This window comes from Cupressus sempervirens, chromosome 3, assembly GCF_028749045.1.
Source record: "Cupressus sempervirens isolate cs-2001-9-10 chromosome 3, ASM2874904v1, whole genome shotgun sequence".
NCBI classification, from domain to species: Eukaryota; Viridiplantae; Streptophyta; class Pinopsida; order Cupressales; family Cupressaceae; genus Cupressus; species Cupressus sempervirens.
Window position 1 is genome coordinate 779,870,223 of NC_143120.1, and position 12,847 is coordinate 779,883,069.

General features: G+C 38.8%; 2 protein-coding genes across 3 annotated transcripts in view; one reads left to right on the forward strand and one right to left on the reverse strand.

The window, feature by feature from the left end:
• The window catches only part of LOC149569106 (DNA-directed RNA polymerases IV and V subunit 2-like), a 261,527-nt gene that overhangs the window by 58,593 nt on the left and 190,087 nt on the right, over window positions 1-12,847 (reverse strand). The gene's annotated exons all lie outside the window — the stretch shown is intronic.
• Window positions 9,889-11,550, forward strand: LOC149569107 (uncharacterized). The gene is made up of 4 exons (XM_089823417.1): window positions 9,889-10,102; window positions 10,222-10,469; window positions 10,536-10,685; window positions 11,452-11,550. The coding sequence occupies exons 1-4, from the start codon at window positions 9,889-9,891 to the stop codon at window positions 11,548-11,550; spliced, it is 711 nt and encodes a 236-aa protein (XP_089679543.1).

Here is a 12,847-nt window from a genome sequence, read left to right on the forward strand (position 1 = left end):
CCTTCTTAGCAGAATATGTGACCTCATGGATTCCAACAATTTTGAACCATGGATGTAAAAGATCATTTTCCAAATCATGGATAATAAGAAACATATCTTTTGAGGAGAACTAGCCAACATTGTACTTTGTCAACAGTTGCTCAACGTAGGAACTTCAGCACCTTTCTACATGAATCCCTACCTTGTTTATATTGTTGCTACCATGGGATCTTCTTTTGTACTCTCAACCAAAGGAGATCGTCTTCAAATACCAGTTTGGGATTACTGTGATCAGATTACTTTCGCTAATAGTAAGTACTATTACAGAATAGTTCAGGATGCGTCCTTTGGGCATTTTCGGTGTCTTTTTGATAGACAGTTGTCCATTAAAAGGGTATTTGATGAAGCTTGGGAGAAGGTAAATCGGTATGGATGTATCTTTATCCAATTTCCAACCTTTACTTACTTGAGGGTTAGGTACTTTAAAGAAGAGTCATATACCTTACCTAGGTATGCTATTGAGAGGATCATTTTAATGGAATTGGCCATACAACTCATGGAAGTTCAATCTAATAACATGCTTTGCACAAGCTAGGTTTTGGTATTTCTTCTGGCAAACCCCTGGTAATTGGTAATTATATGATTAATTATGTACACAAAGCAAAAACTATGGAAGAACTTCAGTTGATCAAATTGAAAAGATTCAAAGCCAGATTTGAGTTTGATTAAAGATAAATGAATTCTCAAATCAAGAGGGCCTTTACACATGTTCATCATTTCGAAGATGTTTGGATTGACATGTGGACAGAATTGGATATAACGAAAATGGATTACTATAGGTTGACTTTGCAGTAGATCATTGATCTTAACATGCTTTAGATCCCTTCAGATTTTCAAAATGGAGACATTCTTGATCCAGAACATCATCAGGCCGGTTTGGATAGACGATGCTCTTTTCCCATTCAATGACAGCAAAAGGAAGGAACATCTATCCTTGATAGATTTCAATCCATTTTGGCAAACACCAACAAGTGGTTGAAAATTAAAGGCCTAAAAAGAGTTAATCAAAAATAAAGTTTGGATTGTCGAAGTTTTGGTCCTCCTAAAAGGAAGCCACAGTTGGAAATCACAGGCAAAGATGTGCTTCTTCTTCTACTGTGAAGAAATCTCTTAAATTCAAGTTGAAGTGTGGAAAGGAATTTAAATCATCTCAGATGCTTGAACCAATTCAAGAATCAAAGGAAGAACTTGATGAAGAAGATGAGGAGGAAGGAGAAGTTATGATCATAACTCCCCCAAGACTTGCACAAACTCATGAACCATCCATGCAGGAAGCACCTTTTCTAGATGAGATAGATGATGATGTGGATTCATTTTTCACTATTTTCACACCTTCCATCATGACTTTAAAAGTCAATACATTGGCTCTTCCTATATATTCAACAACTCCTACCATTTTAACAAATGAGCAATATGAATGAAATGTTCCACTTCCCAATAGTAGGCGTCAGGATACCCTTTTCCTTTGTGTCCTCTAATTTCCACAATGCTAAGTTGTTGAAAGGGGTCGTACGGTGGGGAAGAGAGAAAAGATCAGGTGTACAGTCTAGGAATGGACGTGTAGAGTTTGTGTTCAGCTGTATGGTGGGAGTAAGAGTAGTTTGTATAGTGGCCAGGACAAGTCGTACGATGGCAAGGACAAGTTGTACGGTGGCAGCCAGAACAATCCATAGTGGTAAAGGGCAAGGTCATATGGTGGATCAATTGGTTGTAAGAGGAGGGGAGGAGAATATGTATGGCATGAATGGATGTACATGCAATAGGAAGGCCATACAGACAAGTATTTTATGCAATAGGAAGGCTGTACTATCAAAGATACTATGCAACAGGAAGGTCATACGAAACACAAGGATGTCATACAGTGGTGTATTGTTCTGTTTTGTCTATTCTCCCAGAGTACAAAAAAATGAATGGTGTACAGATGGAGGGAAATCTCAATAATGCAATCTAAACTTAGAGATCCAAATTCATCAGATAGAACCAAATAATATGGAGATTAGAACACAAGTAACTTTCACTTAGAATTTGTCAAAAGATGGTGCTCAAATTTGCTAGATCCGAGCTAAGTATTATATGCAACAACGGAATAAGGTGAAGGTTGAATCCCAAAGAAACCGCAAGAGCCAAATAGGAAAGATCTTTCACTTCCGAAATGGCGAACAATCTAGAACTCCAACAAGAATTCACAGTACAAAGAAATAATTCAAAAATGCATACCTACGACTACCTACAAGTCGTGCTTAAATACTTGTTGGGAAAACTTTCCGAGGGTGTACAAAGATAGCCAACGGCTACACTTACCTACGAAAACAAAATTAAATGGGTCCGAGATATTTTAAATCAATCAGCCCATTCACAAAGATTTGATTAATAAACTATTTTATGACAGGGATATTACATGATAAGGCCCATAAAATCATTGCTTCAATTTTCCTTTTCCCTTCTTCAATGAGGATTCTCAGTATGACTAGAGCCTAAGATAGAGCAAGTGTCCCACTTTGAAACTAAAATCCATTCAGTGCCTATCGACGTACATCTTTTGTTGATTCTATGCCCATTGTAAGTTTTCCTTCAAACGTCTTAAGATGTCTTGACCCTCTTGAAGCCGGTCCCTCGCCCTTGGTGCGCGACTATCACCGAGAACTATGTCGACGAAGGAAAGAGGTTCGTACCCATATAGCGCTTTGAATGGTGTCATTTTGATGGACATGAGGTACATGTTATTGTATTAATATTCCCCTAAGTGTATCCATTTGACCCACACTCGTTGTTGTGCCAAAATGTAGTTCCAAAGGTAACCTTTGAGCCACTTGTTCACAATCTCTATTTGTCCATCAGTTTGAGGGTAGTAACTAGCACTTGGTGACAATTTTGTCCCTTCCAACCGAAACAGTTTAGTCCAAAAGATACTAATAAATCGCCCATCCCAATCACAGACAATGTTTCGGGATAACCCGTGGAGACAAAAGACTTCTCTAAAAAATAGATTGGCAACCTGTGCAGCCTGAAACTTTGAGGAGATGGTGAAGAAATGTGCATACTTTCTCAGTCTGTCAACCACTACAATGATACAATCCTTTATGTTCACCTTGGGAAGTCTAGTTATGAAATCCATCGAGATACTTTCCCACTTCTCTTCTAGAATTGGCAAAGGTTACAATAACCCGGCGGGTAGAGTATGTTCAAATTTGTTCTGCTGGCAGATCGCATATTCTCTTACATACTGCAATACGTGTCCTTTAAGACTTTTCCATTAAAACCTCTCCCTGAGACATCTATAAGTTTTGAGGAAGCCCAGGTGTCCTACCAAAGGTGAGTCGTGTACCTCCTTAAAGATTTTCTACTTCAATTTGGATTCCAACATTAAAAATATCCAATTCCTATAGTAAATGATGTGATCCACCACTTTGTACCAATCATCCTGGGTGTTGCCATCCATTAGCTCACAGGTAAATGTGTTTTTGGAATATTCTACCAACAAATGTGCGTTCCAATCAACTAAAATATGAGTTAGTAAGTAGATGGCAAGTTTCCTAGACAAAGCATCTACAACCACATTGTTCTTTCCTTTCACATATTCAATGTCAAAATCAAAAGCATGTACCTTGCTTACCCATTTTCGTTGCCTCTCATTCAAGTCTCATTGCTGCAAAAAATATCTCAGACTATTGTGATCTATACGAACGACAAACTTAGCACCCACTAGATACTGCCGAAAAATGGTTAGTGCATGTACAATGGCCAACATCTCAGTCATAAATAGAATATAAGCATTCTGTTTGTGTAAGTTTCCTACTCTCATAGGCTATGGAGTGTCTATCTTGCATCAATTCCACACCAAGGCCCTCTCCGGATCATTACACTCCAGAATGAATGGTCGAGTCAAATCAGGTAATGCAAATACGGGACAAGTGCTCATTACCTCTTTCAATTTATCAAAAGTTAGTTGTGCCTTTTCATTCCACTAGAGAGAACCCTTCCTTGACAAATTCGTTAAGGGTGCACTCAGCTGAGAGAATCCTTTAACGAAACTCTTATAATAACCGCACAGTCTGAAAAATCCTCACAGTTCCATGAGTGATTTTAGGGGAGGCCAATCAAGTATAGCCTGAATCTTCTCCTGATGAACTTGGCCTCCATATTTACTGACAACATCTCCTAAGTACAATATTTTGGTCATACTAAATTCACATTTGGATTACTTAGTGAACAAGAATTGATCCTTCATGATCTGTTGGACTTCATCTAGATGCTTTAGGTGCTCTTCCCATGTCCTGTAATAAATAAGAAATATATCAAAAAATACTAGTAAGTACTTACATAATTGTTTGTTGAAGATGTGATTCATGCGATTGGAATGTAGCAAGTGCATTTGTTAATCTAAACAGCATGACCGGGAACTCGTAATGCCCGTAGTGACAACAAAAGGTTGTCTTTTCCACGTCTTCTTCCCTCATGCAGAATTAATAGTATCCAGAACGGAGATCTATTTTCGAAAAACAGACTAGGCCATGTAATTCATCCATCAACTCATCTATCCTTGGAATGGGGCATCTATTTTTTATTATTTTTTTGTTCAACGCACGGTAGTCCACACACATGCGCATTGTCTCGTCCTTCTTTTTGAACAATACCACTAATCATGCGAAAGAGCTAGAACTAGAGCAGATCCATCCTTTCTCCAGCAGTTTCTAAATTGTCTTTTCAATCTCATCTTTGGATTTCTCAGGATAGCGGTAGGGAGTGGTTATGATAAGCTTGGCTTCTGCTTCCAACTCAATAGTACGTTCAAACCCTCAATGAGGTATGCCAGGAGGAATATCTAGAAAAAATTTATCGTGATCACCCAATATATTCTGGAGATCACTATCTTGGGAAGATGTCTGTTACCCTTTTATAGGTTATGGCGACACAAAACAATGTGTAGCCCAAGCAACATCATCACGTCGAAAAATTGCTTCCATCCGATATGCAGACACTTCCTTCGGACCCTCATTTGCAATTTCACAGAGAACAACCTTCTTTCCATCGACAACAAAAGTTAAGTCCATCCGTTTGAAACTCTAAGTGTATTCATCAAGTGTCTCCATCCACTATATGCCTAGAATAACCTCCATGTCATCAAGGTTCACTATGAAGATATCCTCGATCACCGTGTGATTTGCTATTGTGATACTTAGCCAAGGAACAAGGTGTGTGTAGGGAAAAAAAAGTCCCTCCGGCAACCTTGACCTAAAATCCTACGTGTGTCTCTATACGTAGACTTCATTTCACTGGAGATGAGTTTATGAAGTTAAGAATAGCTTCGCTATCGAACATCACCATAACTCTTTGTCCTTGAAGGGTTCCCTGTACACGAAACACTGTGCACCTCGAGCTACCGGCTAGGGAAATAGTTCCTCCACACCGTACCAATACTGCAATTATTTTTGTACGTTTCAAACTAACCATTTTGGTATCCCCGTGGGGTTAGATGTCTTTGATGGGTATATCTTCCTATTTGTCCTCATCATCAGACACAACCTCATTATAGTGGATCTTTCCTTTCCCGAGGCATCTGTGCCTAGTTTCCCATGGTCCCTTGCAATTGAAACATAGTTTCTTCCTTTAGAGCTCTTGTCTGGTAGCTTCGTCCAACGACTTCCTTGGTGGAGATCTATTATTTTTGTCCCTCGGAAACATCGAGGGTTTGTAGTGTGAGTAACCCTGACAAGATGACGTCGATGATGATGCCATACTTCGTGCCTTCTTAAAGACCTCCAACGAGGTGGCAGAATTGAACCCTTTTACCCAACCCTTTAATGGTTCTATCAGTCTGTCCATGAAGGGCACTATCCATCTTCTTTCAAAAATGTCCACAACCAAAACGAAGAGTTTTTGGAATTGCGCAATGTACTGGTCAACTGATCCAGTTTGCCTCAGCTATGCCAAATCTTTATAATTGAGTTTCAGATCTTTTCCATCAAATCGATCTATCAATCTCTTAGTGAATTCCGCATAGGTGTTTATTTGATCATGCCCCAGTGTGATGGTGTCGTGGTGCCACCATTCATGCACAACTCCCTCCAAGTGTTATGCCATAAATTTAATTGCTTCTTCTCACATAGGATTAAGCTAGAAGTATCGGCCTTCATTACCCACGCTTGCGCAAATATTGATCTGGATCTGTCAAATGGAGACAAATTTACTTTACTCAACTTCCTCCCGAGATCATCATTAAAATATCCTTTGTTTCAACCTCCCTAATATCTCATTCTCAGATCTACGTAATCTTTCTAAGATATATCTTCCTCCAAATTCACATTCTTCCAGTCTTCTCTCGGTTGTTCTTGCATTTCTTCAAAAGTCAGCTGCTTCCCTTCGGGTGGTGCTTCCATCCATGTGGGAAAAAAAAGCATGGAAGGTCGAGAGCGTATTGCATGAGGGTTTTCTTTACCTGACACCGAATCCGTACTGTGACCATTTTGTTCTCCGGATATTTTATTGTCTACCAACTTCTTGAGAGTCTCTTCCATGAGTTGCTAAGTATTATTGATCTGTGTCTGATTCTTCGCAAAGTCTCTCAGTAGTGCCATGAGTTCAACAGTTGTGGGTTCCAGTTTGGCAGCCATTCTATCAACGGAATGGGTTCTTCTTCTCTTTCGGCTATAAACTCTCATTCATTGTCCACGAGCTAGCAGGATCGAAGCTCTGATACCACTGAAATGTTCTGCTTCCCAGTAGCACGCATCGGGATGCCCTTTTTCCATTGTGTCCTTTAATTTCCACAGTGCCAAGTTGTTGGAAGGGGTCGTACAGTGGGGAAGAGAGAAAATGGAAGGTGTACAGTCCTGGAATAGATGGTGTAGAGTTAGTCTTCAACTGTATAGTGGAAGTAAGAGTGGTCCATACGGTGGCCAGGACAGGTCGTACGGTGGCAAGGACAAGTTGTACGGTGGCAACTAGAACAATCCATATGGTGGCAAAGGGCAAGGCCATGTGGTGGATCAATTGGTTGTACGAAGGAGGTAGGGAGAAGATGTACAGTGTGAATGGATCAGGGTAACGTGACTCACAGCGAGTCACGTGAGTCAGGCGAGTCAGCGAGCCGCGCTAACCTCGCCAAGTCACAATGACTCGTGACTCGCGTGACTCTCGAGTCACCGAGTGACTCGCGTGACCCGACTTGATTGACTCGGCCGCAACGGGCACGAAACCAGGCCATAAAAATATAATTTTTTACATTTTTTTTATGTTTTTTTTTTACATATCTCACTCATATAACCCTAAAAGGGCTCCCATAACAGTCTATAGTGAAAAGAAGAAAGAGAGAGAGAGGTAGAAAAGAAATAGAGGTTTCTTGTTTTGCAACCAGCTGAAAGGAGGAGGAGAAAAGCTTGCATTTGTGACATTGGAGCTTGCATTTAGATCATCAAGGAGTTTATAGGAGCTCTTCTCAACACTTCCCAAAGCATTTGAAAGAGGTAATACTTGATTGTTTAGATTTTGATGATTTTTTTGTCTACGCTTATGGGTTTTTTGCATGAATTTTTTTTGTTTGTTTATGAGTTTTTTTATTACTTTAGATCTTCATAAAATGCAATGCTGAAATGGTAATATTTGGTCTAAAATGTCTTATTGCAGCAACCTTTACATTGTTCCTTAATTAAGTCATAATGGCTTCTGGAGGTAAAAAACCCAAGCTCTCTAAAGGCAACAAAAAAGATGAGTGTTGGAAGTTCACCATAGAATTTCCAAGTAGAAAGAGAACTCAAACAAAATGCCTATTTTGCAAAACCATTAATAGTGGGGGGATAAATAGATTAAAATACCATATTGCTGGCTTACGTGGTCATGATATTGAGCCTTGTGGAGCTGCATCTGTTGAGGCTCAACGTTTTTGTTATGTAGCCTTGGAAAAATATGAACAAGAAAAAAAATTTTTAAAAAAACAATTAGAAGAGTTAGCTTTGATTGGTTCTAGTTCCCTTCCACGCTCATCTGCAAATGTTTCTGAGTCAATAAGCTGTGTTGGAGAAGGTTCTTCCCGTCCCCCCTATCGTCCTAGTGCTTCTGTTGCTCGTGCTTCTTCTACATCTATTCCTTGCACTTCTAGTGATGCTACTGCTGCCGCCCCTTCTAGTAGTGCTGCTCTTCTTCGTCCTAGAGTCAGAAAATCTAGTAAGTTGGACAACTTTTTTGTACTGCGTACCACTCCTAGTGCACAACCCTCACTTGAGAGCATGGGCTGGAATAAGGAGATACATGAAGTTGGAGTAAGAGCAATTTGCAAGTTTTGGTTTTTCTGCGACATTCCATTTATAGCAGCCAGGTACTTCAAGTTTTCAACTTCATTTATATTTGATTGTTTTACATTTTAAGTTTTAAAATTTATATTCAATTTTATACTTTTAACTTCATGTTGAAAATTTGAAATATGCTAATTAAAATGTTTTTATAAATATAATAGGACTCTTTATTGGCAGGGGATGATTGATGCAGTTTCCATCTGTGGTGCAGGGTTCAAAGCCCCCACTGAAGATGAGTTGAGTGGCCCCTTCTTGCTAGATATGGTTGAGGAGATGAAACTTGAGTTGGAGGACCACAAAAAGATTTGGAGCCAAAAGGGGTGTACCATCATGACAGAGGGATGGACAGATAGGAGGTCCAAAACCCTCCTAAATTTTCTTGTTTCTAGCAGAGGTAATTCATCATGCTCTACTTCTTGAAGTCTAAAATTTAATGTATACTATTATTAAATAACGAAAATTTTGTTTTATTGAGTACTAATTCTTGATTCTTGAATGATAATTATTTTGTTTAATTTTCACTTTCAAGATCCACCATGTTTTTGAGGTCCACAGATGCTTCCTCATGTGTGAAAAATGCAAAATTCTTATGTGAGACTATTGAGGAGGTCATAAGGGAGGTGAGGGAAGACAATGTTGTCCCAAGTGATGACAGATAATGCAGCTAATTATGTTGCTGCAGGTAAAATTTGAACTTCTAACTTTCTAAGTTCTACTTCTAAAAAATTTGTTTTAGTTTTTCATTAAATTTTGAAAGTTATAAGTTTTTTAATACATCAAAAATTTTCATTGTTTACTAACTAATTTAAAATTGCTGCAGGAAAACTATTGATGGAGAGACACCCAAAAATCTTTTGGACTCCATGTACGGCCCATTGCATCGACCTCATGTTAGAGGATATTGGCAAGCTTGTATGGGTGAAATCATGTGTTACCAAGGCCAAAAATCTTTGTAAGTTCATCTATAATCATGCCATGGTCCTCAGCACTATGAGGAAATACACGAAAGGAAAGGAGTTGGCCCGTCCTGGTATCACAAGATTTGCCTCTAACTTTATCACACTAAAATCCTTGCTGAATTCAAAGTTAGAGTTGAGGTGCATGTTTGTTGGTCCAGAATGGAGTTCCTCCTCCTTTGCCAGCAGCCCTACAGGGATAGATGCAACAAAATGCATTTATGATGATGATGATTTTTGGGAGCCATGTTTGAAGATTGTGGAGGTAATTTAAAATTTAAATTTTAAATTTTAAAAGTTTAAGTCTTAAAATTTTATAAATTAATTTGTCTCATACATATTTTTGATTTATATTCATTGTGCAACTTTGCAAAGTTTCATCATTCACTAAATTGTTTTTTTGTTTAATTGTTTTGTAGATCACCGAGCCCCTTGTAGCCCTCCTACGAGTTGTTGATGGCGAGAAGCCCTCTATGGGCTACATTTATGAGGGCATGGATAGGGTCAAGGAGACTATTAAGGCCAAATATGTAGGAGTTGAGGAAAACTGTGGCCCCATTTGAGACATAATTGATAAGAGATGGCAAAATCAGCTTCATAAGCCCATGCACGCAGCAGCCTATTACCTCAATCTGGCATACCGTTTCCTTGATGATTTCAAGGCAGATGAGGAGGTTCTTAGTGGCCTATACACAGTGGTATCGAAGATGTCTCCTAATCCCACAGATATCTTGCTTGAGATGGATGCCTATAATAATGCATCAGGGCCCATTTTTTCAAGTCAAATTTGCAAAGAAGGTCGTACAAAATTGCAGCCAGGTAAAGATTGCAGCTTAAGCCTTATACAATCTAGTTTATAAATTTCTAGTTTTAAACTTAAAGTTCAAATTTTGAAATGAGACTAATATTTTTTTTGTTTTCCTTTTTTCAAAATTCAGATAGATGGTGGCAAATGTTTGGGCCTTCAACCAAAAACCTTCAGCAAATCGCCATCCGCATTTTAAGCCAGCCAAGTAGCGCTTCTGGATGTGAGCGCAACTGGAGCATGTTCGAGCACATCCACTCGAAGAGGCGTAACAAGTTGTCTGTGCAGAAAATGAATAGTCTAGTCTTTGTGCACTACAACCTGCGCATTAGGATCAGGGAGATTTTGGATAATGACACCTCTCCAATTACTCTAGAGGAGGTTGATCCAGAGTCTGATTGGATCACTGAGGCTACTGATCCTGTCTTTGATGATGAGGACCTACAGTGGCTTGATCAGGCAGATAGAGAGGGCCACGCTAAGGCTGTGGCTATGGCAGCAGAGGACCAGAGAGCTCCAGTTGTTCCTAGCGGCAGCTCACAGACATTGGCAGAGCCAGAGACAGAGAGTACAGTTGATCCTAGAGGCACCTCACGAGTTGATGCTATGGCTACTGAGACATCTAGGATCTACTTTAGACAACTTACTAAGAGGCATTTTGTAGATTATACTGAGCCTGAGCCTGAGGTTGAGGCTGAGGTTGGGGATGAGGATGAGGATGACGATGATGATGATGATGATGATGATGAGGATGAGGATGATGATGAGGACTCCGACTAGGAGCCATAGCTATAGACTTATAGTCTTGTTTTAACTTTTTGTTTAATAGTTTAACAGTAACTTAATATATGATCAGCATTTGGAACATTTGAATTTGATGATGAACATTGAATCTTGATGTGCTGGATTTCATAATGCATAAATGATAATACATATACATTTTGATGGTTTGCAATGTGCATGGATTTATCTTAGTTTGACTTTAATTACTAGTAATATAGTATTTACTTCTAGCAATTTACCTTTGTAAGTTTGTAACCTTGTATTTTGTAGTATTGTACATATGTAATTGATGTTTGACTTTTAAGTTTTAAATTTTTAACTTTAAGTATGTGGCATGTGCATTATGATCAAATTATCTTCTATTTAATGATGTTATTGTGTCTTTATGCTTTATTCAATAATGGGTGCATGGAATGTTCTTTAAATCCTAAAAAATCTCAAAATTTTGAGGTTTTTTCACTTTGCCAAGTCACCGCCGAGCTGGGTCACAAGTCAGAGCCGGATCACGAGTCAAGTTACCCTTGCCGAGTCTGAGCCGAGTCCGAGTCTCGTTATACTGGAATGGATGTACGTGCAATAGGAAGGTCATACAGACAAGTATTCTATGCAACAGGAAGGTCATACACTCAAAGATACTATGCAACAGGAAGGTCGAACGGAACACAAGGATGTCGTATAGTGGTGTAATGTTTTGTTTTGTCTATTCTCCCAGAGTACAGAAAGATGAATGGTGTACGGATGGAGGGAAAACTCAATACTGCAATCTAAACTTAGAGAGCCAAATTCATTAGATAGAACCAAACAATAATGGAGATTAGAACACAAGTAACATTCAATTACAATTTTCCAAAAGATGGTGCTCCAATTTGCCGGATCCAAGTGAAGTATTACATGCAACAACGAAATAAGGTGAGGTTGAATCCCACCGAAACCGCACAAGCCAAATTGGAAAGATCTTTCACTTCCGAAATGGTGAACAATCCAGAAATCCAACAGGAATTCGCAGTACAAAGAAATAATCCAAAAATGTATACCTACGACTACCTCCAAGCCGTGCTTAAATACCCATCAGGAAAACTTTCTAAGGGTATACAAAGATAGTCAAAAGCTAAACTTACCTATGAAAACAAAACTAAAATGGGTCTGAGATATTTCAAATCAATTAGCCCATTAACAAAGATTTGATTAATAAACTATTTTATAACGAGGATATTACAATGAACATTTGGCAAGTGTTGTTGAAGATTTTCCAACTCTCACAGAAGGTCAAGTTTCTCAAATTGATACATCCCTAACAGGTTTTGAATTATTCATGACAGAATCTTCTTGTCATGTACCTATGAATTCAACTGTGTAAACTAAATCTTGCTAGTTAAAGAGGAGATACAATCAGGATTAATGCCAATGGTCTCCACTGTACCTACTTCCATAGAGGAAAGTTTCAACTTCCTTACATGGTTAAGCAGGATCACAATGAAGAGAGGGAAAGTGGTCTTACCCCCAGATAACCTTCCTGTAAAGAAAACTAAATGCAAATCTTTGAAAGATAAGATTGTTTCAAGATCTTAGCTGATTCAGAAAAAAACAAATTTGTAGAGGTTGTTGAACCATTGGTGGACAAACTTGTTGAAGAACTTACCCGTTCTGACTACAAGTTCACCAAGATAGAGATTGGAAAGCAATCATGACTTAGATTCTTACAGGATGCTCAAGATGCACTTGCCAATGTATCAAAAAGAAACAATGAATTATGGGAAAAGAAAAATCAGTTCAAACATGAGGTTGTTGGTTTAAATGAAGTTATTTGGCAACAATCTTCTCAAAATGTTGTTGTTGTGTCTGTGACATCTAGGGAGAAAAGGTTAGTTGAAGCTGCCAAGTCTTGGGTAGGAGAAGTTTTTTTTTAAAAGTCCAAGCTGTTACAGATACAGTTAAAGTCATTGGGCATATCAAAGACATGGATGAGGTGGAACAAG